Source organism: Anastrepha obliqua, chromosome 3 (assembly GCF_027943255.1).
Source record: "Anastrepha obliqua isolate idAnaObli1 chromosome 3, idAnaObli1_1.0, whole genome shotgun sequence".
Taxonomy (NCBI): Eukaryota; Metazoa; Arthropoda; class Insecta; order Diptera; family Tephritidae; genus Anastrepha; species Anastrepha obliqua.
The window spans coordinates 101,808,437-101,834,399 of record NC_072894.1 but is presented as its reverse complement, the minus strand read 5'-3'; the positions used below and the strand labels follow the sequence as shown (position 1 = coordinate 101,834,399).

General features: G+C 37.9%; 3 protein-coding genes across 3 annotated transcripts; 2 read left to right on the top strand and 1 right to left on the bottom strand.

The window, feature by feature from the left end:
• Window positions 1-748: 748 nt before the first annotated feature.
• Window positions 749-4,301, bottom strand: LOC129241793 (trichohyalin). The gene is made up of 2 exons (XM_054878303.1): window positions 4,139-4,301; window positions 749-3,918 (listed from the first exon to the last, which is right to left on the bottom strand). The coding sequence occupies exon 2, from the start codon at window positions 3,904-3,906 to the stop codon at window positions 766-768; it is 3,141 nt and encodes a 1,046-aa protein (XP_054734278.1). The 5' UTR covers window positions 3,907-3,918; window positions 4,139-4,301; the 3' UTR covers window positions 749-765.
• Window positions 4,302-4,406: 105 nt separating this feature from the next.
• LOC129241794 (cytochrome c oxidase assembly protein COX11, mitochondrial) lies at window positions 4,407-5,414 on the top strand. Its single transcript, XM_054878304.1, has 3 exons — window positions 4,407-4,708; window positions 4,765-5,088; window positions 5,143-5,414. Exons 1-3 carry the CDS (start codon window positions 4,508-4,510, stop codon window positions 5,296-5,298), a joined length of 681 nt encoding a protein of 226 aa, XP_054734279.1. The 5' UTR covers window positions 4,407-4,507; the 3' UTR covers window positions 5,299-5,414.
• Window positions 5,415-6,248: 834 nt separating this feature from the next.
• On the top strand, window positions 6,249-9,776 carry LOC129241384 (glycosyltransferase 25 family member). The gene is made up of 6 exons (XM_054877671.1): window positions 6,249-6,750; window positions 6,847-7,075; window positions 7,140-7,723; window positions 7,801-7,929; window positions 7,996-8,253; window positions 8,469-9,776. Exons 1-6 carry the CDS (start codon window positions 6,488-6,490, stop codon window positions 8,989-8,991), a joined length of 1,986 nt encoding a protein of 661 aa, XP_054733646.1. The 5' UTR covers window positions 6,249-6,487; the 3' UTR covers window positions 8,992-9,776.
• Window positions 9,777-25,963: the final 16,187 nt, after the last annotated feature.

The window sequence follows — 25,963 nt, the reverse complement described above, 5'->3', positions numbered from 1 at the left end:
CCGGGAATGATTAACTGACTGTTTTCTTCGATTGCCAAGGCGTAGTGCACCATGAGTACCTTCCATTGGGCCAGACAGTCAATAAAGAATATTATTTATCCGTTTTGAAGCGTTTGAAAGACGCTGTACGTCGCAAACGGCCGGGAAAGCGGGCAAACAATTCTTGGATTTAGCATGATGACAACGCGTCATCGCACCGTGCCCAAATTGTGCTGGATTATTTGATCAAACACCAAGTAAATACCATCGTGTAAGCACCGTATTCACCTGATATGGTACATGGAGGACTGGGTTAAACGTTGGCACATGTATGTTACTTCAAACGGGTCAAATTTTGAAGGAGATAACATAAATTTGTCTGAAATTTAACTCTGTTTTGATTTATTTAAACATTCCCGGTACTTTCTGATTATGGGTATTACAATTTCAGACCATCCGGTTGAATAGTTTTTTTTTTTTTTTTTTTGACAATACCAGACCGAAAAAGTCATCTGGAGAAAACGAGTTTAAAGTTTGAGGTACAGGAGCGCGCGGACCGCTCTCTACCTAGTTAATGGGCTGTAGAAGCTATAATATTGGGAATTTCCGTAAGAAAATTTCACAGTATATACTTTCTAAGTATATCGAATAAACAAAAAATAAATTTTTTGAAATTTCTAGACCACCAGCTCGCCTTAAAGCAAATAATATTTTAAAACTTTTCTAACAAATACAATAATTATTTCAATAAAACATATTTTCCATTTTATTTCTAAATTCTTTGCACTAATACTTATTTGGAGCATTCCGATGCAACAACTCATCTATACTTTCACGCAACAGTCCGCTATCCAAATTGTGCAATGCCAACTCCTTAGCATCATCGTCCAACACTGTTTCCGGCCAGTATTTCATGTTTGTTGTCGCTTTCATTTTGCGATATGATTCGGCTATATTCTCATCCAACATGCGATCAACAATATTGCCCTGCTCCAGCATATGATGCATTCGAAGCTCCTCAGGCCTGCTATTGCGTTGTTCCAGCATGCCACTGCCCAGGCGCTGATCCGTAGTCACATCCACCGCGGTAATATTGCCACCAAGCCCATCTCCTTCACCTCTTTCCGCTTGCTCACCATCATTTCCACCAAACAATTTTACCACTTTTTCACGTTGATCACCCATTTTGCACAAAGTGCAACGCTTTTCCAGCAGACGCGTCTTCAATTGCTGCAGTGCTATTCGCTCCTCTGTAAGCAGTAAACGCTCTTGCGAGAGACTCATCTCCATCTCGCTTAACTCACGCATGCGTTGCTTCAGCAATTGCGTTTTCGTTTGGAAGCTACGCTCGGCCACGCGTGCCTTCTCTTGCACTTCTTGGGATTTGTATTCGGCCATGCGGAATGAGAGTGTTTCTTGATGCAGCTCATCCTCTCTGGCACGCAAACTATTCTCCTTGTCGATCAGTTCACGCTTCTGTTGCTCCAATTGGCGCAAGGATTTATGATAGCGTTCACGCTCAATATCCGCCTGGCGCGCCGCATCTTGTGCTACTTTCATAACGGCATCCATTTCCAGGTTTTGTTTTTCCACATTCTGACCAAAGTGCAGCTTATGTTCCGTCTCGATTTTAGTACGCTCCAAATAGAGACGCGCACGCTCCTCTTGCACTTCAACTAGCATGCGCTGCGACTCCGATAGCTGTTGCTCTTTTAGATCGGCAAGACGTTTCTCATCGCGCGCGAGTTGTTCGCGTGCAAACTCCTTTTCCTTTTCAAATGCTATCTTCTCGGCCTCGAGCGCTGCCATGCGTTGACGCACCAGCCAATTCTCTTCAGCTGAGTCTTTGGAAAGCTTGTTCAATTGCTGCTCTAAGCTACTAACGAGCGTCATCAAACGCTTCTTCTCCTCATCGGCGCTCTCTTCGTGCATCTTCAAACGCCTCTCGGCGTCTTCAAGTCGTCTTTCACGCACCTCCAGCTTTTTTTCTTTCTCTTTATACAACAACTCCAACCTCGAATGCACCTCATCGCGCAGGCCCTGCAGGCCGCCACTTAAATTTTCTAGGTTGCTCGAAGCAGCTTTCAGTGTTTCCATATATGAGCCATTTTCTTGTATTGCTGCGAACTCAAGCATTTTAGCCTGCCGTACACTCTCCAACATGCGTCGATGCTCTTCCCTTAGCATCTCCAGATCGTCTTCCTGTGATTTCTTTAGCTTGCGCAGCTCATCCTCGTGATCCTGTTTCAATGCGCTGAAGTCAGCATCGTAATCTGATTTTAGTCTCTGTTTTTCATTCTCCAAAGCGTCCAGTTTTTGTGTGTAGTGCTTGGAAATTTCATCCACTTCGGTTTTCAGCCGTGCCTCCATCGTTTGCGCATGATGCTCGACCACTTCCAGCTGTTTCTTGTAGGAGCGTTCAATTAACTCAATTTCACGTTCGTAATTGACCTTTTGATTTGCCACCAGCTCCTCCAAGCGCAATTTCTCCAATTCTAAACGTTTCACATCCGCTTCTAGTTGTATAGTTTCCAGCATCATGCCCTGCGGCGAAACAGGCCTACTCTGGCTGTGGCTGCGGCTACGGCTTCCACTCTGACTGCGGCCGTGACCACGCGACGCTTGCGCGTCGTCGGCCTTTTCTGGTGTACCATCTGGTGAGCCCACACGTTCCCCCAAAGCATCAGCCGCTAACATTGTGGCTGGCGGCGGCATTGGCGCTAGCATAGCAGGTTGCGACATCAAAAGTTGAATGTGTGTGTTTATGCGCTGCTGTTGCATCTTTATGTGCTCCTCCATTTGTTGTTGTCGTTGCAGCTGCTGCTGCATCAGCGCTTGGAATTGGCGCTCCTGGTGTTGGAGCAGAGCTTCTTGCTTGTGCTGCATTTCTAGTAACGCACGCTCCTGGTTCTTCATTTGCGCAGCCAAAGCCAATTGGGACTCCTGCTGTTGCAAGGCCGTGTAAGCATTTTTCATTTCCATGTTGTGTGTGTTTAGCAGTAGTATATTTTGTGCGGTATTACTGCCGGCTGCATAAGGCGGTTCAAGCTGAGGTGCGACCAGCGCATCTTCCCGCAATTCAATGTGCGGCACAATTGGTGCAGGATCCTCATTATCGGGTAGTTTTAAAATTTCTACGGTGTCTTTGGCTGTACTGGCAGTTGTAGAAAGCGATGTTGTTGGCTGCTTTGGTGCGTGCAGCGGTGAGTATTGTTGTACAGGTTCAGTCTTATCTGCACTTTCCGGTTCCGTGCTCAGACCCAACCAGTCGGCGGTGGAGCCACGTTTCCTAGTTTTTGGTGTCGACATACCAGAGGTGGGTAGTTCTTTTTCGCGTTCTTTAGCTTGTGCGCTAAAAAGGCCTAGTGGATCAGTATTCATGACGTTCGAAGCACTTGAACTCCGACGCCCCACTGAAGTTTTTGGGCGTGGTTGTGCCAGTGGCACATTTGAGGTTTCGGTGGTAGTGTCAGTAGACTGGCGTGAAATAGAAGGTTTTTCTGTGTCGCGCCGTCCAGTTGTCGGCTGCGCAGTCATCGGTCTTCTCGGTTCGTTAACAACGGAGCTTGCAAGCAAATCGTCCAACAAATTCAACTTACCGCCCGCTTTTGGTTTTTGTGGGTCAAATCCCAAATCATCATCGTCTTCGGGTGGCTCCTTAGCTTGCATACGTTGCTGGTTAGCGAAACGGGATGTGCTAGCAACAGTTGTTGTTGTTGTTGTTGTTGGCACCGGCTGACGTGCTTTTGGCACGGGCGTCGTTGTTGATTCACTTTCCTCTTGAATTCCAAACAATTCATCTAATTTGTTTTTATTTATATTCTTCCGAGTCGTTTGCTTTTTGCTAACCGGATTGTCAAAGAAGCCGTCATTGTCTAGGCTATTATCGCTCAACAAATCCGCTAAAGGGTCGTCACTGAAGTTCATAGCGAACAGAAGCTGGCGATGGGCAAAACGAATAAATTCACCGAAAATAGAGAAAAAATATTGAGTACACGAAAAGTTTAAGTTAACATATTTCAATAAATTCGAGCGAAGTCTTTTCAGCAAAACGGAAATGTAGATCTTATTGACATGTCATATTTTAAATATGGCGGCTACAAAATTAACAACCGTTCAACTAACAGCAAAATACATAAAACTTGTGTTGGTAACTTACCTGCCAATTGATTCAATTCAAATATATGTTACCGGGGTGCCTTTAATATCTTCATGTTACTAAATTTACAAGATATTTACTGTTATCAAAAAAAATTTGGCGTTATGAAAAGTATTCCCCAATTAAGAAACTCCACCGAATTAACAAAAATGTTTGCACAATAAAATAATATCGTTTCCTAGCAACCTTTGAGTGCCACTGTAATTTTGTTTTACCTACACTGAACATACACAGCTACAGTGTGTCTTAAACAACCACTAATCAGCTGTTTAACCTATAAAGCACAACAAATAGTAAAAATTGCCGAATTGTTGGAATTATTTTATTTACTCAAATTACGTTAACTTATTGGCAACAACCACACCCGCCATGATACTTCATAAGTTAAAAGAAGGTTTTGTGCGTGTGTGTCGTCTTCGTTACAAATCTACAAGCGGGAAAAGTGGTGCAGATGCCGGTGAAGCAGCGCGGAAACGACAAAAGTCGACGCTATATTATTTAACGGCTGGTGGCATATTTGTTGCAGGTGCTAGTTACGCCGCTGTCCCTCTGTATCGCATGTTCTGTCAGGTAAGTGTCTCTTCGGCAACTTTTGAAGCATATAAAGTTAGTTTCTTTTGCAATAGGCATACAGTTATGGCGGCACAACTTCAGTCGGGCACGATGCAGATAAGGTAGAGACAATGCAGAAGATTGAGGATCGTATACTGAAAATACGTTTCAATGCAGATACCGCTGCCTCCATGCGTTGGAATTTCAGACCACAACAATATGAAATAAAAGTGGTGCCCGGTGAAACGGCGCTGGCATTCTACACAGCACGTAACCCCACTGACAGCGCAGTAATAGGTATTAGCACATACAATGTACTGCCTTTCGAGGCTGGGGCGTACTTTAACAAAATACAGTGTTTCTGTTTTGAAGAACAACAACTTAATCCACACGAACAGGTATAATATTTTGGTGCATAGTGTTCTGGTTTACGCATTACTGGCTTTTTTCAGGTGGATATGCCTGTATTTTTCTACATTGATCCTGAATTTACTAAGGACCCAAAGCTGGAAAATGTTGACACCATAACGTTGTCGTATACTTTCTTCGAATCAAAGGAAGGCTTGAAGCTACAAATGCCCAGCTATGTGAGACCGCACGTAGCATGATGGAAAACTTTGTTTTTATTTAGTACATTAGGGAAAAATATCTACATACCTTCATTAAACTTATTTTACCACCTTTGACTGTTCCGTTGTAAATACAATTTTATTATGCTTATTAATTTGGTTTTGCCATTTATAAATACAATTGCAACAGACTCCCACACAAACTAACACAAGGCATCTTAAGTAAAAATGTGTTTTCGCTTAAGCATCTGAACGACATGGGAACGGAGTTCGGTCTGAAAATAAAAGATCTCAACATGGCAATGCAAGAAGCACAGTAAAGCGCAACGCGAAGTTATAAGCATTTAGACTACTCAACTAGCAACTAGCTGACACTACAACAATTTTCAGAGCAAAATGTAGTTTACTAAAGCTAAATGCAACACAGAAAATTTACACCCTCTGTAATTTTGTCCGGTACTAGAGGAGATCGGAACAAGATACCGCGAAGCTAAATGAAGCAGAAGTAATAGATGCACTTAATGGCCACAATTGGAAAAGACTAACTTGCTTTATATACTCAGCTTTACGCTATAGAGAATTTCTTATTGCAGAGTTTAATATTTGATTAGTTTTTGAGCTGGGAGAGATAACATTGTTATTGCCACAAATTTATTATTTATGTATTTATATATTGAAACTAATTATTGTATAAATTATTGAAATGTAAGATGCACTATTTATAAATAAATAAAGAATTACTACTACTACTGTTAATTTGGTTATGCTTATACATTTTTGAGCCATAATCAAAAAATGTGAAAAATTCCCTCAAATTTATTTGTTTATTATGTAAATCTATCAAGCCCTCATAGTGCAACCCTGCTGTATCGCATCGAACATATGTTTTCTTTGGCATTCTCTGTATTATCATTCGCTTGCAGCTTTGCAACAACAAAGCCTCTATTCCGATTTGTTTATGATAAGCAGAGAACATTAATTTACACAGAAGTTTCTCTATATGCTCTATGCTGATTGGATTGCTGTCGTTTGGTGGAAGTAAATTGATGCCGCTGTCGCCGAGTAATTAAAACAGTCAAATTAAAATAGATTTTAAACGCAAATTTGCATTTGTCGACTCAGAACGTTCGGTGCTGTGCTAAGTGAACATACGTATGGAATAAATTGTCCGAAGTTTTTCAAATTCATACAAGAATCTCAGCAACAAAACACTGCGATTGGCTTGAAGATGCGCAAATTCGTGGTGTATGTGTTGTTTTTCGCCCTGTGCGCCTATTACTGTAATGCTGTTGCGCCACCGGAAACCGCCAAGCCGTCGTCGCAGTATGTACCGAGTCTCGATGACCTGTACGCAATGCTACCGGCCGACTTAAGTGATGAGCCACCCACTGTGGTGGTAGCGCTGTTGGTGCGCAACAAAGCACACATCCTACCATTGTTCCTCACTTATTTGGAGCGTCTTAACTATCCAAAACAACAAATGGCCTTGTGGTAAGTAGCACGACAAATTTTATGGTATACACACATTGCGGTTATCGCATTTCCCCGTTGCCGGTTGATTAGTAACCTAATATTTTCCACTCATAGGATACGTTCGGATCACAATAGCGACACGAGCACGGAATTGCTACAGCTATGGCTTGATCATGTTGCTGACTCGTATCACAGCGTCGATTTTGTGCATGACGACAGTGTGCAACGTCATCAAAATGAAAGCACGGCGAACGACTGGCCTGCTGAACGCTTTCATCATTTAATACAGCTGAAAGAAGCAGCACTGATATATGCTAAAAAGATTTGGGCTGATTATATATTTGTAATTATGGATACATACGCAATACCGCATAGATGTAGAATAACATTTAATATTTTCCCCACAGTTCCTGGATGCTGATGTATTACTTACACACCCTGACTCCCTAATCCATTTGACTAGTCTACGTCTACCAATTGTAGCACCAATGCTACTCTCTGAAGGTTTGTACTCGAATTTTTGGTGTGGCATGACACCAGATTACTATTACCAACGCACCGACGAATACCAGGAAATCTACAATGTGAACAAGGAAGGCGTTTTCCCTGTGCCAATGGTTCATAGCGCTGTGCTGATAAGAATGAACTATCAGGGCGCGCGTTATCTGACATTTGATCGTGAACGTCTCTTAGAACAGCAACAAAATGAGGTCGAATGGGCAGAACGCGAAGGAGTGACACCATGCCGACCATACGATGGGCCAGTGGATGATATTATTGTTTTTGCTAGATCGGCAAATTGTTCACGTATTCCATTGTTCATCAGCAATAAGCTGCCGCATGGCTATATAATGCAGCCACTTGATGTGAATGAGGGTCTGGATGTTGACTTACAGCAACTGGTGAACATACGTGCAAATATTGTGCATGATCAGGATGAAGTGGCGCCTGTGAATGAGTACTTCGAGGAATACATCAGTTATCCGAATAAGTGAGTAGAGTAAACAACTCATAAGCGCAAGTTAATTACGAATTTTTTCACTTCATAACTTTTTATTTTTTTTTTAGAACCAAACTTACGTTAGACCACATTTATATGATTAATCTGGAAAGGCGCCCAGAACGTCGGGTCAAAATGGAGAAACTTTTCCTTGAATTAGGTTTAGATGTTGAATATGTGCCCGCTGTCGATGGAAAGTACGCAAAGCATTTGAAAATGTTGTACAAAATTAATATTCTTTATTTAATTCCAATCACTTTCAGAAAGTTATCCCCGCAGCAACTGCAAGATATGGGTGTTAAATTTTTAAATGGTTATGAAGACCCCTACCACCACCGGCAAATGACGATGGGCGAAATTGGTTGTTTCCTGAGTCACTATCGTATTTGGGAGAAGGTCGTTGAACGCGAACAAAATGAAGTGCTAGTATTGGAGGATGACGTACGCTTCCAGCCGTACTTCAAGGATAGCGCTACCCGTGTGCTCGCGCAAATGCGCAACGTTGTTGAATACGATTTGCTGTAAGTTGAGAAATATTTTTTTTTTGTTCCTTGTTCACTCCTCTCGGGAGCATAGAGCCTCGAAAAGACTTGTCTTGCGTTGGTTTCGTTAATCTATTTGATTTCTGACAGGGTAGGTGATTAGCCTGCCGCTAAGAAATATACGCAAACATAAGTAGCACAGCCACCTAAAGATTTGTTGAGCTCTACTCTGGTATCAACTTTTTTCCTTTCAGATATTTTGGTCGCAAACGTTTAAAGGAGGAAAAGGAACCGTGGGTGCAAGGCGCTGAAAATCTTGTGCATGCTGGCTACTCCTACTGGACACTGGGCTATGTTATAACACTAAAAGGTGCGCGTAAACTACTCGCAGCCAAGCCGCTAGAAAAGATGTTGCCGGTTGATGAATTTCTGCCCATTATGTTTAACCGCCATCCAAATAAAACTTGGAGTTCACACTTTCCCCAGCGTGATTTGCTCGCATTTAGTGCGGCGCCTTTAATACTTTTCCCCACACATTATACCGGTGAATCCGGTTATATTTCAGACACCGAAGACTCTGAAGTGACCTCAGAAATAAACGTGGATTCTAATGTGCAGTTGAAGAGTGACCGTGAATTAGAATTTCGGCCTGTACTCGAAACAGAGACAGCTACAAAGCCATTTGAAGATGAATTGATGATGGATTTGGTAGATGATAGCGATGGCCGTTCATTTAACCAGGATATATATTTGTCCAAGAGTCACGAAGAGTTTTAAGTGCATTAGAAAGATGCTATTTTAAGTATATAAGTCTTTTGTTTTCTATAATTACTGCCACTTTTATTGCCATTTCTATATACGAAATGCATATGAATCCATGTGCTTGCATATGTATACAGAAGTGTATATGTACGTATGCATATATGTCCTTTTGATGTGCCTTACTAGTTGTAAAAATAATGAAAATGTAATCCTTGCATGTAGTATAGTCCATGTAGTTGAAAACTATGAAAACTTTATACTCTTCAATGTTAACTAACTCGAATTTGTGTGTACTAATTTGCGTCACAAAAATACTCCGAATGTCCAGTGAAAAAGCGCGCATGTTTAAATTGAAACTTTAATCGAATAGAAAACCAGAAAAAAATAATTGAATATGAATAGCATAATGTACTGAATTCAGCAAGAAAACACGAAAATTATGAATATCTAATTTACGTATAAAGCAGCAAAACGTCTTTGGCGTTTTTAGAACCGGTTAATAGCGGTTGCGTTACGCAGCTGCTGGTGTTTGTGTTTCAAAACTAGTTTAGTTGACTGAATATTGTTGAAAATTGATAAATTTGTGCTCCATTAGTAAAGTTGTTTTCAAATGATGTGAAAAATCATGTTTTTTATATGAAAATATTTCATGTAATAAATTTTTTACATTAATCCATTTACTAAATTTCGAGTATAAGCTAATTTCTATTCTTGTGAGAATTAAAGCTACTTATATGCCAATCATTTATTGTTGGTTAATTGCCAAAGTCTAATGATTTTATGCCAAAAATATAATTTTATACAAAAGTTCGAATAAAGCAAATAAATTAAATAAATGCGTATATAAAAAGATCAAGTATGGTAAAAATATTTCGCTCAATCACCCCAAACGATGTAGCAACAATTCAAGTGGAGAATTTTCATATGCATTCAACTATTTCTACGCCACAGTCGGTTCTATGTCACCGGAACGCCTCCGATTTATATCCGGCCATGGACTGTCACTCCAGCAGCATTCGCCGTACATGCATGGGTAATATTTATGCTGTTACAACAACAACGACACATTGAGGATAAAAATAAAAATAATCTTTAGAAATTTATTATTTTTATTATTATTTAATTATTTGGGGTATATTAAATCAAATGTGTGTCAGTAATCAGCCGCTTTTTGCGCTGTTTGTTTAGCATAATTTTTATTTTATTGTGTTTAAATTAATTTTATTTTACTTTTTGGTTTATTTTGTTTTAATTAATGTTATTACTTACTCTACATATTTTATTTTAATTTATTTTATTAATAACTTATTTTATATTATATATTTTATGGTGTTTTATCTTATTTCGATTTATTTTGCTTTATTTTATATTTATATTTTCGTTTTCTATTCTATTCTATTTTATTTCATTTCATTTAAGTTTGTTTTACCTTATTTTATTTTGTTTTATTTTATTTGATTGGAGTTCATTTAGTTATTTAGTTTTTTTTCTTGCATTTCATTTTTTGTTTTATTTATTGATTTATTTTATTTTATTTTTTGTTATATTTATTTTATTTTTTGTTTTATTTATTTTATTTTAATTTGTTTTATTTTTATTTTATTTGTTTTTATATTATTTTATTTCACTTTTGATTTTATTCTTTTAATCTTTTTTATGTAATTTTGTATATATTTATTTTAATACTTATCACAACATTACATTGATCTGTTTTATTTGATTTAATTGGAGTTCATTTAATTTTTTAATGTAATTTTTTTATTCTATTTGATTTTTCCTTGTTTTATTTGCTTTCATTTTATTTTATTTTACTTGAATTTCTTTTAGTTTTTTGTTTCAAATCATTCAATATAATTTAATTTTATTTTACTTTATTTCAGTTCATGTCATATCGTTTTATTTTATTTTTAAATTCTTTACGTATGTACTTTATTTTTTTATTTCACTTTATTTAATTTTATATAATTTTATTTTTTAATTCACTTAATTTCCTTTTATTTTATTGTTTTTGTTTTATTTATTTACGTTTTTTATCATTTCATTCCACTTCAATTTATTTTATTTATTTTTTATTTCACTTCAATTAATTAAATTTTTATTTCATTTTCTTGTTGTTGTTTTTGTTGTTGGAGCAGTTCATTTTCTTGTATTTCATTTTATTTTGATTTATTTCACATCACTTAATTAAAATTTCTTTAAGTTTTATTTAATTTAGTTTACATTAAATAAAACAATTTAGCTTAAATTAAAATAAATTGATGTGAAATAATAAAAGAATAAAAAATTAAAATGAATAAATAAAAAAATAAAACTAAACTAAATTTTTAATTCATTTTCTCTATTTAAAATTTTAATTTAATTTAGTTTTATTTATTGTTTTGTTCATTTTATTTTTTTAATTTTTTGTTTTTTTTAAGAAATTTACTTTTGCATCTTAGGTATGTATCGCACTATTTCACAGTCTACAGCAGTGCCAATAATAGAATTCCACGAACATATCGAAGTTTGTAGTCAGGAATATTAGTATGGCTACTTCCAAGTACTTACTCTGCGACCAGGTGTATCAACGTCGCTAATTCGGTCCATGCCTACAAATCAAACTACATTATTTCCAACAAAAACCCCAAAAACCCCGCCATTCAATTCCTATGTGAAGTCGATAGCTGAGTCAAAAACTCTACATCATTTTGTTTTTTTTTTTGTAATGTATTATAGTTTTGAATATATCGCCAAAAAGCGGTTTGGATTAAAGAAAAAAGTAAGTTCATGGAAATTTCGAATATCTGAAGAATCCGTTCACCGATCAAACAAGTGATGTATCAAATTAAAAGTAATTAAATTTACAATTTTTAATGTATACTTTATTTTTCATTAAAATGAATAGTTTTGAAGGAATTTAATTCATGGAAAAAAATGTACATTTTTATGATTTTTTTTTATGACATAGTTAAAATTTATTCGTCAAATCTTTTACTACATAAAACTATAGCATTTGAAGTATATTTTGTGAAATTTTCATCCAAAAATATTTAAAAACACGGCAATGGCAGAAATTATTCGGACGCATCTCAAAAAAAGTAGTTTTGCGGTGCCGCTCATAACTCGGTGTTAAATCATCTGAAATCAAAAAACCAAAGTTATTTCGTTAATAATCGTTTTCTCCGGGTAACGCCGAGAGGGTTTTTTGAAATTAAAATTTTTTCGATTTTTGGGAACACATTAAAGTCAAAAACACGATTTTCGCGTAAATAATCGGTGAATTAGTTACCGTAAAAACAAAAGTATCAACAAATTCGAAAAAAACTCTTCGGCGTTACCTTGTAAAACATCTACAGAAAAAGTGTTCAAAATTTCAAAAGGATCGGTGCAGTAGTTTCAAAGTTATGAGGGGCACCGACTTTGAAAACGTAAGTTGTGGGAAAAACGCTTTAACGCTAACGCTAAACGCGGTTGAGCCAGGTAGGTAGCAACACTTACATGGCTGTATCTTTGTAAGTTTTGCTCCGATTCATCTAAAATTTTCACAGAATATTCTTGAAAGGTTCTTCATTTAAAAAATCAAATAAAAAAAAATGCAAAAAAAAAAATTTAAAAACGTTACCACCCCCCTTAATACATCATGTTTTGACTTGACTTTAGCAAAATTTCACACAAAAAAATTAATAATTGTAAAAGTTATCCCTGTTTGTGTGGAGTCCGTTTCTCCAGCAGTCCCTTGCGGTGATCAGCACAAGTCCTTGGAGATTCATCTAAAATCAATTGGACAAGAGAAATTGGTTTTATTAATAGATAATCTTGTGCCTGATCAGGAAATATTTTTCAGATTTTCGAGAAAAAAACCGACAATTAATTTTTTAAACAAATCGAAATTAAAAAAAATCATTCGGTCAGGCACAAGTTTTTTATGTTTTTCAAAAGCAGTATAAATGTTATTGAAATCTTCTAAGCGATTTTTAAGTTACAGTGATCACCAGTTCAAAAAACATAGTTTTGAGAAAAACGCATTTAAGGGGTCTATCGATTTATGTAGAGTTATACAAATTATTTAATTACTTACACTGTGTCATCTATTCCTAGGCCTTATAATAGTTCTTCAGCCGTCATAGCAGCTTCCAAAATATACGATTTGCTGTTGCCTACGTAGCATTCTACCTTCTCGAGTGTTATCGTTAGCGCGCTTGTCTGCCACTTTCATAAGTGCAGCATCCAGCTACTTGCTCTGGAGCGCCCGCGCGCCTTTTGTTAATTGTAGAATAACTCGAAAAGTATTTGTCGGATTCACTTCAAATTTTCACACACTATTTTTAAGATATTATACTTTAATAAAATGCAAAAAAAAAACAATTTTTTTGAAAATTCTGACTACCCCTACCGCCTGCAAATCGTACGATTTGAAATCAGTTAGTTTTGAATATTTGTAATGAAAGTTATGATATGGAAACTTTTGAAAACACACCATTAATGACATATCCCATTATTTAGTGCAAAATGTGTTGCCTTTTTGTTAAGAAGTTTACGAAATAGGTTTTATAAATCGTATTAATTTCAAATCGTACGATTTACAAAATTATATATTATAAAATCATTAATAAAAATATTGATATTGAAAAATTTTAATGATATCGTAATAATGAACACAAAGCGCGCGATGTTTACCACCGTATGCACATAGCTTAAATTACACTGAACATGCAAAATGTTGGAAAAAGCGATTTGACCAAGTTTTCGAAAGCTTGGAAAAACGTTAAAATTCAAACTAAAAATATTTACTTTTAGGGGTTATATTTGTTCTTTATCTGGAAATTTTTGTAAAAACGAGGGTTGCCTCTCCTATCTTGCGCCTTTACAACACTATGTGTGATAAGCCGCTATTCAATATTTTTATTGAAAACGTTGGTATTTTTATCATAAATTTGCATATACGTTTGTACTTACGAACTTTCTGTGTTCTTTTCTCAGTTAGTTGAAAAATTCATCTCGCCCAAAAGATGGAATTCACTCGTGAAAATTTAATTTTGAAATTTGATGTATTACGTGTTTCAACGTTTATTATCGAAAAGGAGTGCATCGATCCACTTACTCCGACTTACTCTGGCGTTGTAGCACCAAATTTAGCCACTGTTAAGCGCTGATACATCGCAGGCTGAATTTCGTGAAGACTGTCAAAAGCCATTGTTGTGCCTGAAACAATCGATGCTGCGCGTCAATAAAAACGCAAGATCATCACGTGAATTATTGCGAAATAGAGACATCCTTGGGTATTAGTGAGGCCAGCATATATTCAATATTGCATGGACATTCGGTCGTCAAAAAAATTTATAATTTCAAAATTGTACAGTTGCCCAAAAAAGGACTCATGTCAGATAAATAAATGTTGATGAAATTCAGCCCTGATGGTGCAAACCACGTCTATGACATCACAACAAATGACGAACCTTGGATCTAAGCATATGAGCATATGAGCCGGAAACAAAACAGCAATCGACAATAGATATAGGTTTTCCAAGATGACCCTAACCCAACAAAATTTATTCGCGGAACAAGCACCTCAAGCAAATAATCGCCTGGTAAACTGTATCACTAGAAAAACTTAAACCAGTTAATTCTGAGTGATACACAACCAAACAAATTAGGTTAGGTTAGGGAAAGGGATTGGGCACTCAAAAGTTCAAATTAATGGGATATTCTCCTAGCAGCATTGATTTGTCACCTTCTCTTCGTTTCCGAACATCAAAAATAAAATACGAGCTCAATGTTTTTCATTGCCTGAAGAAGTTGATGAAGCCTTTAAAGTGCTTTGAAAATTGATTCAAGCGAATGCAGAAGTGAATTGATTGCCAAGTAGAATATTTTCAAAAACAAGAAAGGCATTTTCGGTATTATTTTACTGTGTTTTCATTATTTGGCGCAATATATAAACGACAACCCTCGTATGCAATTGGAATTAAAGCACATTTTTACGGAAATAAAGCCGGTAGTGTCTCGGTTTGCGCAACTAACTAATGAAAATGAAATTTTCTCGAAATTTTCTACAGGCATTTTCCCCATAAACCCCTAACTGTATTCGCTACTGATTTGTAATAAGAATTATTATGGTAACTGATTAAATTAAACAATGTATTTTTTTTTTCCTTGTTTACTCCTCTCGGGAGTATAGGGCCTCGACAAGACTCAGTCTTGCGTTGGTTTCGTTAATATATTTTGATTTCTGATAGGGTAGGTGATTAGGCTGCCGCTACCAATTCTAAATAGTGCAAATGCCCACCTGTCATTGCTTAGGAACAACGCGTTTTTACTGCTTGGAGCGGCATCTGTGTTTCACATTTTTCTGCCAAAAGGATCGCTCAGATGGTTGAGGACTTCGCTAAATTTGGTGTATATGTGCTATTACCGCGGTTGCTCGCTTCCTCTTGCTGGCGCCACTGATGCAATGTGTAACTGTGTGTTTTTCTTCGTTTTTGCTTGTTTTAGCAGCCACAATGCAAATAATGCGTGGACTGTTGTGCGGGAGTAAGGAAGGAAAGGATACGTTTTTGGGGTAGAGGAATGAGATTTTGGTTTTTTTATAGAAAATGGGAAAGTAGGTAAATTTGAAAAAGTGCGAGGATCGTGCTTTACGTGGGATTCGAACCCACAACTTGTGGGATGGCAGGCTAGTGCACAAACGCTAGACTACCGAGGCCGAGGCTTTTGTATAAGGTGGCGCAAAATTAATCACCCGATCGAAAGATTTTTAATTTTTGCAAATCGCGTCGTACGTCAATCATATTCGACCATTGTGAACTAGAAAGCTTCAATATATAAACAGGCAAGCTATGGAAAAGGTAATGATCCAAGTAAAAATTTCCATCACTCAAATTCATTTTGCTTTTATTTTGTAAAAAGTTATTTAAAAACAAAATTGGATGATTAATTTTGCGCCAGCCTGTAATATATTTTTAAACAACTTTGAATTAGCCTTGACGCAGAAGTTGCATACTTAATAAGAGGCGTCGTAATGGGTTCATATACTAAAAAGATGATGTAATTAATATGACAATTTTTTTTTGTGCGTAATTTCCATGTAATAAGAATTTAATTACATGACAATTTCATTTGTACACCCGTTCAATTTATAACACATTTTAAATTACAATAAATTTCCTTCTAAAGAATTTAACTGCTTCAGTCTGACAACTATAATTGCAATTATAATAACACAAACATCCATTAACCTGCAATCATTAATTCCAGCCACCAGCAAAAATTGCTTACATTTGATGAGTGAAGTGAATGCAGCAAGAAAGATTTATAGCTGACTGGCAGTTACATGTGAGAAAAACGTGCAATGAGTGAATGAAAAATCGAATCTAAATAATATTATTTAGAAAAATACTGCATTTCATTACACGCGTTCGCCAAGTTGCTCAGCTCACAATATGACTCGTCACAAGTTATTCTAGTAAAAAGAATACTAACCAAAGGAAATGGGGAAATCCACAAGTTGAATAAAAAATAAATAAAAAAAATAGAAATAAAAATAAATTGCAATTTTTATTTTATTTATAATAGAATGAAGCGATCAAACTGCATACTCAACGTTCGTGCATAGGTCAATGCAGCGCTTGCGATTTGGCATTGACTTTGACCGCTGCTGCGACGAGCTTCAAGTGAATGCACTATGCAAAAGGTAACAGAAACTATAAACATTTTATTTTTTTAATTTGTTTTTTTTATACTGCAAAAAACCAGATTGGCTGCAAGCCAAAGGTGCATATTGCAAATGAGAAATAGTGAAAATAAACAAAAAAAGTAGCGTGTTTTTCTGAGTCCGACGCACTTTAAGAAAATTTAAAGACTTCAGCCACGACTAACTAAACTGAACACTGATTATTCTATGTGGTTTCTTGTATTAAATATACAGACATACAGACATGTACTTGGCAGCATATGAAATCAAGTTTTCATTTAGTTAAATATAAATGGATAACAGGTCTCTTAGCACATCCACTCCACTAGCTTAAGGCACAGAACATAAATAGCATTATGCGGCCAATTCTAAAGCAATAATAAAGAAAAGTATAATTTCGGGCGCAACTGAGTTTGTGGATTCAATACACATTTTTAATAATGTGCATTGGCGAAGTTATACAAAAAACTTTCTAATTTAAAAACATCAGTACATCAAATAAGTTAAAACGCTTTTACTTTACTAGCCTTAAGTTCTGATTATTACAACTCAGCATAACTTGAAACTAAAAAAAGTGAAAATTATGCCTCGTATACAATTATACAGGGTCCGGCACTCGAAGTGTGACCAATTGAAAAGCCATAAATTTAGTTTCGAAAATTACTTTTATTCAATTCAAAATAAAAAATGTGTGAAAATAATACAAAATTAAGAATCAATATTTACTTTGGCCTTGAGACGGTCCAGAAACGAATCGCTAGCTGCTCGAATGTGACTTACAGGTATTTTGACCCACTCACGGACAAGAGCTTTTTTCAGCACCTCGAGACTGGTGAATCTTTTAGTTCGGACCTTCATCTCCGAAATGGTCCAAAGAGAATAATCCATCGGATTCGCGTCTGGTGAATTTAAGAGCCATTGTGTGGACGTAATGAAGTTCGGAACGTTGTTTATTGGCCATTCTTGGTTCACTCGAGCTTTGTGAAATCGTGCCGAGTCCTGTTGAAACGTCCGTGGTCTGCCACCGAAATTTTTTTCTGCCCACGGCTTCAAAGCAACCTCCAGAATACTTTTCCGATAATATTTCGTATTTACATTGACGCCAGTCACGTTGAAAACGATTGGCGAACGCCCATCTACGGTTACAGCGGCCGAAACCATTACCTGTGGCGGGGGTTGCATCCTGGTGGGCAATCGATGACTCACATTCTCGTATGAACGGTCGGCCAAATAAACCCTATCGTTTTGGGAGTTTACGAATTGTTCAATTTGAAAAATTTTCTCGTCAGAAAACATAATGTTCGCTAATTGCCCACTTTCGGCCAAGCGAAGCAACTCCTTTGCTCTCTCAAGCCTGACTTTTTGCTACTTTGGTGTGAGATCATGCGCCTTTTTCGATCTTGTAAGACTTGACTTTCAGATCATTTTTCAGTATGGTCAGATATTTTCGGCATTTCTTCTTCTTTCTTTCGTTCCTTCACTTTTTAAACCATTTCACGTGACGTTGCAGTCTTTTGATGACCACCTCCATGGCGTTTCGCGTAGCTACTGGTAGCATCATTGTAACGAGTAATGGTGCAATAAACAAAAACTTTATTTAGTTTAAGGTGCTCGAGCTGACGAACAATCGCTTTTTGTGATTTTCCAGCCAAATATAGGTAATACAATCACACCATTACGTTTGAAATCCATTACTGATTTTCTTTTTTCGCGTTTACTCTCGGCAAAATGCTTCCGCGTAATTTAGCCAACTAACAGGCATTTGCTGCCCGTGCATCAGCAGCTCGAGTGGTCTGAAGTTGGTTACACTTCGCGTGCCGGACCCTGTAGTACAGTCGAAGATGGGTTGTTGTTGTTGAGGTGGTTGAACATTTCTTAGCTGAAATGCTCCTAATTAGTGACCAGCACCGTTTTAATACCACTATCTCGTGAAATGATGAGATGTTTTTTTTTTTTTTTTTTTTTTTTTTTTTTTTTTTTTTTTTGTTGTTTCCAAGTCAGATCCATTTAGTGGGGTCCAAGAATAGGAGCAAATCCTTTATCTCGATGACTGAGATCTCCTTAATTTGCTGTAGGAAAGGCTTACCGAAAGATCGGAGTCGTGCCCTGGCTAGTCCCGGACATTCACATAAATAGTGGAACAGACTTTCCTTCGCCCCTTCCGCTTGACAACTTCTACAGATAGGATTGAAGGGTAGATTGAGTCTAGCTGCATGATCCCCTACTTTCCAATGTCCTGTAAGGGTTGCAGTGATCCGTGAAATGTTTAGCCGAGAACATCCTAACAGGTCGTTCGTCCTTTGCATTTTATATGACGGCCATGTATTCTTTGTTGTGATACATGTAGGTATTTGCTTCCATCTTCCATCGGCTAAAGCATGATAGTGTGAAGCAATAGATGCTTTTAGTGTGTTCAGTGGGGTGGAAACTGCCACCGCCTCTGCTATGTCTAGTGTTGAGCCCTTTCTTGCTAGCTCATCCGCTATCTCATTGCCTCGTATGTTCCTATGACCGGGAACCCATATCAGGGTAATTTCAAGCCAATGGCTGAGCAGTTTCAGCTCCTCTCTACACTGTAGGACCAGCTTGGATGAAATGTAGTTGGAGTCTAAGGCCTTAATAGCTGCTTGACTGTCTGAGAAGATAGCTACTCTTGCACCAACTACCTTGTAGAGTTCTAGGGATTTGCATGCTTCTCTGATCGCTAAAAGTTCTGCCTGGAACACGGTGGCATAATCAGGAAGACGAATTGATTGAGATAGGTTGAGTGGCTCCGAATGGAAGCCAGCTCCCACACCACAGTTCATCTTAGAACCATCGGTATAAATTTCGATATCGTGTCTTCCAATCACCTCTCCTTTGCTCCACTCGGCTCTCGGTGGAAAGCGTACCGTAAAGCCTTTCTTGAAGTTGAGGTCGGGGACTGTGTAGTCTGATCCGTTTTTGAGCAGCGGGGGTCCCTGTAGGAGGATCTTACTGTGACCGTACGACCTTGTTGTCCAGCTTCCTATGTCTCTGAGTCTCACCGCGCTGCAAGTAGCTATTGTTTTAATGTGTAAATCTAATGGCAATAGATGTGTTAGTACATTGAGCGCTTCAGTAGGACTGGTGCTAAGCGCTCCTGTAGTTAGGATACACGCTGTTCTTTGTATCTTGTTCAGCTTAGTTTTGTTGTATTTCCTTTCTGTTGCAGGCCACCAAACTAGTGCCGCATATGTTAGTATTGGCCTTACAATGGCTGTGTAGGACCAGTTGGATAATTTTGGTTGGAGACCCCATTTTTTTCCCAACATTCTCTTACATGTGTCAAGTGCTATGTTCGCTTTCTTTACCCTGCACTCTACGTTGGACTTCCAGCTGAGTTTGGGGTCCAGGATAACCCCTAGGTATTTGGCCTGTTTGGTTAGCGTGAGGCTGACGCCGTTTAGTTTTGGGAGATTAAAGTTTGGCAAAGATGGGTTACTGAATTTAAACCTTGTCATACAAGCCATGATAACGATTCACATCAAGAACGTCCAAAATCAGCAACAACACCAGAAATCGTAGAAAAAATACAGGCTATTGTATTGGAAAGTCGTCGAGTGACTCAAGGAGATTTAGTAGAAGTCAGAAGCTAGATATCTCATTGGACAGTGTAGGCAATATTTTGACTGAAATATTGGGTTTCAGAAAGCTGTGTGCACAATGGGTGCCGCATTCGCTAGCAATGGAACAAAAACACATTCGAATGGGACTTCCTCAGCAACATTTAGAACGTTTTCGAAAGGATAAAGTGGATTTCGTGCGTCGATTCATCACTATGGATGAGACTTTGGCCCATCACTATGATCCTAAATCAAAACAGGGGGCTAAAGAGTGGTGTGAACTTGGCTCTTCGGCTCAGAAACGAGTTCGTGTCCAGAAATCGGCCAAGTCGGTGTTAGCATCAGTTTTTTTGAATGCTAAAGGAAGTTTGTGGATTAACTGCAACCAGATAAAACAATAAATTCTGAAAATTATTGTAATCTTTTACATCAGCGTAAGGAAAATATTCGTGAAAAATACCCATCTAATGAAAGAAGTCAAATCTAAATTGCGCCATTTCGTTTATAAAAGAGAGAATTGATATGCGTTTTTTGTTTAACAGTACGCTTAATAAAGAAGAAAATAAAATAAAAATTGTTTTTATAGCTTATGCAAATTTTATGTTATAATGATTTGCGCCCGACAAATATTTTTCGTGTCCATTATTTATGGAAAGAAACTAGCATATTAATATTGTGTATTTCAAAATAATATTCTACCCAGAATTTTGCTACGTCATAGAAGGGATAAATAATCTTAAATTAAAAAGAAGCAAAAATTTCATTCCAGAATATAACCCTATTCAGCATATACCCATCCAATTTATATACGCTTACTTCGATCACCCACACATTATTGCCATCCAGTGTAAATAATTTGACAGTTAAATGTACTCTCAGTTGAATGACTCTTAGAAAAGGAACAATGACGTTAAGAGCATTGGCAAAGGTTGAGTGTTAATATATTTTAATTATACTCGTACATTCTATTCTATACTTCATACACTTTCTATACGTAAGTATGTTTGTAAAAGGTTGCCTCCAACTTCAACAATCAACTGTCCATCTTCACTGACGTCATTGCTAAATTTTGGTCTGATTTTACACGAAATTGCCAAATATTGATTTGAAACTTTTTTATAGTGCAATGACATAGAAAGATCTCAAAGATTTTCAAGTACTGTCTTTTCACACTTCACCACTTTCATTTGCGTCATAGACTCTAAATTGGTTCATTTGTGCTGCACAAGAGGCATCTTAGATGTATGTCAAGCAGACTTATTTTCATGATTTATAATTTCTTGACAAACAGACATGCGTATGAGTTTAAGTTAAGAAAAAATATATTAAAGAATATAAAGGGTTTTCCAATAACAGGTGTTAGGTGTTAAACAGGAGAGATGACTAACGATGTTATGGTCAGAATTGGACTTTATAAGTGTTTTGATTTTTCAAAGCGAACATCGTATAAGGCGTGCAAGAGATAACTAGAGCCAGTAACCGTCAAGGTCTGAGAAACTGGTACCGGTTTAAGTTTCAGTTCCATCTCTTATAGCCTAGACAGAGGGCGGCGTTAATCGAGATTACCGGCACAGTTAATTCTGATTAAAATTGTAGTGTGACAAACGGTAGGTAGGTAGGTGAAATGGTTGAAGTGCCACTCTAGCACTCCTCAAGTAGCACTAAAGCGCCGTTTTGATATCATTATGAGACCTCCAACAGGCAGATATCTGCAGCCAGCCAGAGCTGATAATATAATGGAGAAGATTCATGGGATTTAGGTTGTCGCACTGCCCAGGGTGTCGAAGAAAGGAGCAGCCAGTGACCTGAGGTGCCAAACTCGGACAAGCTTCGGTGTAGATTTTCCCTCGATCCAATCCTGCCTATTTGGAAAGATTGCCCTAGCACGACCCTCAAACTCTAGTTTGCGGATAGAGTGATATGTTCGAAGTTCGGAGAAATACGGTGTTAAAATGCTACCATGTCCCTTGAGAGATTGCCTCCAGAGGCCAACCTCCTGTCAAACGGTTATTACGTGAATTAGTGAACAGCTAATTTGCTTATTGGATAGTTTTGCCAGTCAAAGGTAGACCGCGGGCAACAAATACAGGTATTAACTGTCGCGACACTAAGAAATAATTATTTATTTAAAAAAATATATAAATTTCAATTTCTCAAACTACTCCGAAATATCAAAACAATTAATATAATATCGAACGTGTTAGCGGAACTGGCATTGTATCCAGTCTTTCTTGTTCTAATCTGTAAAAGTTTCATTCTTTTCCATTCACAGGAGATATTAACTGTAATTTTTCGGCAATGTTGCTAATCGGCTTAAATTATGAGATGTTGCTAATCGGCTTAAATTATGAGAATTAAGTCTAGTTGTCAATCCGTATTAGTTCCACATAATTCCTGAGATAATTCCGAATTAAGTCCTTAATCCCGTTTAACGCCACCGTTTGTCTATGCTATTATTTGTTTTATATTTAACTCTCCACTTCTTTATCTGAGCGCATGTGCTTAATTATTGGATGCTGTGAAGGATTTTTGCGCTATTGCTTTTTTAATGACTGTACAGGGTTTGATTGAAAAGTAACGAGCCTTATTTTTTTTAAGCAGTTTTATTAAACCTTTGGCTTATACAACTAATATTCTTCAAAATAGGACCCTTGAGCATCAATACAACGCTGGTAGCTGTCCGAAGGGGACAGGTCTGGGCTGTAGGGAGGGTGGGGAAGCACGGGAACTCCCATTTTGGCTAATGCAGAGGTGCAGAGGAAAACGGTGTGCGCCGGCGCATTGTCGTGATGAAGGGTCCAATTATTGAAGATGTCGGGCCGAACACTGGGCATTGGACAGAGATTGGTCCCCGTAAGTCTCCTTGAGCAGCCCAGTGGTTTCGGTACTCGTTTTTTTAGCTTTACGCAAAATATGATGGAGTAACGTTGATCCAACGATCGCTGCATTTTCGCCACTGCAAACTCCTAACACACTTTTAAAACAGCTTTCACGCGCGGAGCGATGTTGACTGCACCGCTGTTGCCAGCGAACTGGGACCGGTTTCTAGTGGAAGGGGAATGTCCAACGATCATTTTCCCCCACCAGCCGATTCGGTTGATCGCTTGGCAGACGCTCCGCGCGGGAAGGCTCATTACTTTTCATTCAAACCATGTACATAATTCTGTATTTTTCTTTCTAGCTAACGGGTGATCAATCATGAGGTGCTTTTTTCAATAGTTAAGAAAAAACAAAAATGTAAATTATGTTCAAAACCTTTATTTATCATTTGAAAGAACATTCTTTGACATTTACTTTTTGAATATGACTTCATTCAAATGTTGGCCGCAACTACGCTTAAGGTGGTCCATTCTGAAGATCCAATTTTCAATCACTCGTTCGAGCATTTCGACTGGTATGTCGTGAATAACACGCGTAATGTTGGCTTCCAGAGCTTCAATCGTAGCTGGTTTATCAGCATAGACCTTGGACTTCACGAATCCCCAAAGAAAAAAGTCCAAAGGTGTGATATCACAAGATCTTGGTGGCCAACTCACAGGTCCTAAACGTGAAATCAGCTGCTCTCTGAAATGACTTCTCAATAAAGTCATTGTTTCACGAGCTGTATGGCAAGTGGCTCCGTCTTGTTGAAACCAAATGTCGTAGAGATCATTAGATTCAATTTCAGGTAGCAAAAAGTCCGATATCATGGTACAGTAGCGAGCACCATTCACAGTTACGTTGCGGCCATCATCATTTTTGAAAAAATATGGACGGATGATTCCACCAGCCCATAAACCACACCAGACCGCTGTTTTCTCTGGGTGTAAAGGTAGCTCTTGAACCTGGTCTGGTTGCTCTTCATCCCAAATACGGCAATTTTGCTTATTGACGTAACCATTGAGCCAGAAATGCGCCTCATCGCTGAACAAAATTTTGCTCGAAAACAGCGGATCTTCTTCAATCTTTTCAAGAGCCCAATCAGCAAAACAGTGACGTGCAGGAAGGTCATTTGGCTTTAGTTCTTGTACGAGCTGTATTTTGTATGCTTTTAAATGAAGATCCCCGTAAAATTGACCAAGTTGTTCCATACGACAGTCCAAGTTGCCGAGAACGGTGCCGAATCGATTCATCGCGGTTTTCACGTACACTCTCTGCTACTGCCGCTATATTCTCAATGCTTCTTGCTGGACGTGGTCTATTCGGTCGAGAATTATCCACCAATGAATATTCGGATTCAAATTTGTTGATGGTATGTCGAATAGCGTTTAAGGCAGGCCGATTATGTTGACCATAATGCGGTCCAAGCGCACGAAAAACATTTGTCACAGAACGCTGATTTTCATAAGTTGAACAATTTGTAGACGTTGTTGCGGTGTGAGTCTTTCCATGATGAAATGCCAAACGCTGTTCAACAAATCCACGATGACAGTTTGCCACAACTCGCGCGCAATCTGTAAAAAAAACGCAAATGAAAAAAACTCCTCTTAATTGATCACCCGTTACTACCGGGCAGCATTCCACAATAAACAACTTTGTAAAATTTATTCTTTAAGCCCCGTTTATTGCATTTTTCTATGAATTATCGCATATTTCTTAGTTATTATAACAGATGTTAGGCCAGTTTAAGACAAAAACTGCTCTTGAGCAGTTCCGTACAAGTAAATTAACTTAGTTGGTTAAGCGAAAGTACATAAATTCTAATTGAAAAAATATATTTTTTTCATATCGCATCAGACAACACCAGGTTTTTTATAGAAACTTAATTCATTCCAAGGTGGCATTAATTAACCTCATGGAAGATTTATAATTTTTGTAAATGGCGTCGTAAGTCAATCATATATGACCTTTGTGAACTGGAGAGCTGCAGTATAGAATCAAACAAGAAATGGAGTGCATAAAGCTCAAAATAAAGATTGCCAGCACTCAAAATAATTTTTTTTATTTAGTAAAAAAGTTATACAAAAACAAAAATGGATGATTAATTTTGCGCCATCTTGAATATAAATATATATATATATATATTAACAATTATCCTATTATAAAGAGCGTTTTAGCATTATCGGATGCCCTTCTTCTTCTTAATTGGCGCGATAACCGCTTACACGATTTTGGCCGAGTTTAACAAAGCGCGCCAGTCGTTTCTTTCTCGTGCTAACCGGCGCCAATTGGACACACCAAGTGAAGCCAAGTCCTTCTCCACCTGATCTTTCTAACGCAGAGGAGGCCTTCCTCTTCCTCTACTACCACCAGCTGGTACCGCATCGAATACTTTCAAAGCCGGAGCGTTTGTATCCATTCGGACGACATGACCCAGCCAACGTAGCCGCTGGATCTTTATTCGCTGCGCTATGTCTATGTCGTCGTAAAGCTCATACAGCTCATCGTTCCATCGTCTGCGATATTCGCCGTTGCCAACGTGCAATCTTTCTCTCGAACACTCCAAGCGTCGCTTCATCGGATGTTGTCATCGTCCAAGCTTCTGCGCCAAACGTCAGGACGGGCATGATGAGACTCTTGTAGAGTGTTAGTTTTGTTCGTCGAGAGAGGGCTTTACTGCTCGGATGCCCTAGGCAACTTTTTTTCCTGTGCCCTTAACCCGCCGTCTAAACTAAGCAGACAGACATGGCCGAAATAGAACAGCGGTCTATCAAAAAACTTGTTAAGATTTAACAGAGAACATATAGGTCTATGGATAAGTTCGTGCGGTTTTACAACAGATGGCGTAACTTGATTATTATTCCATCGATCCACA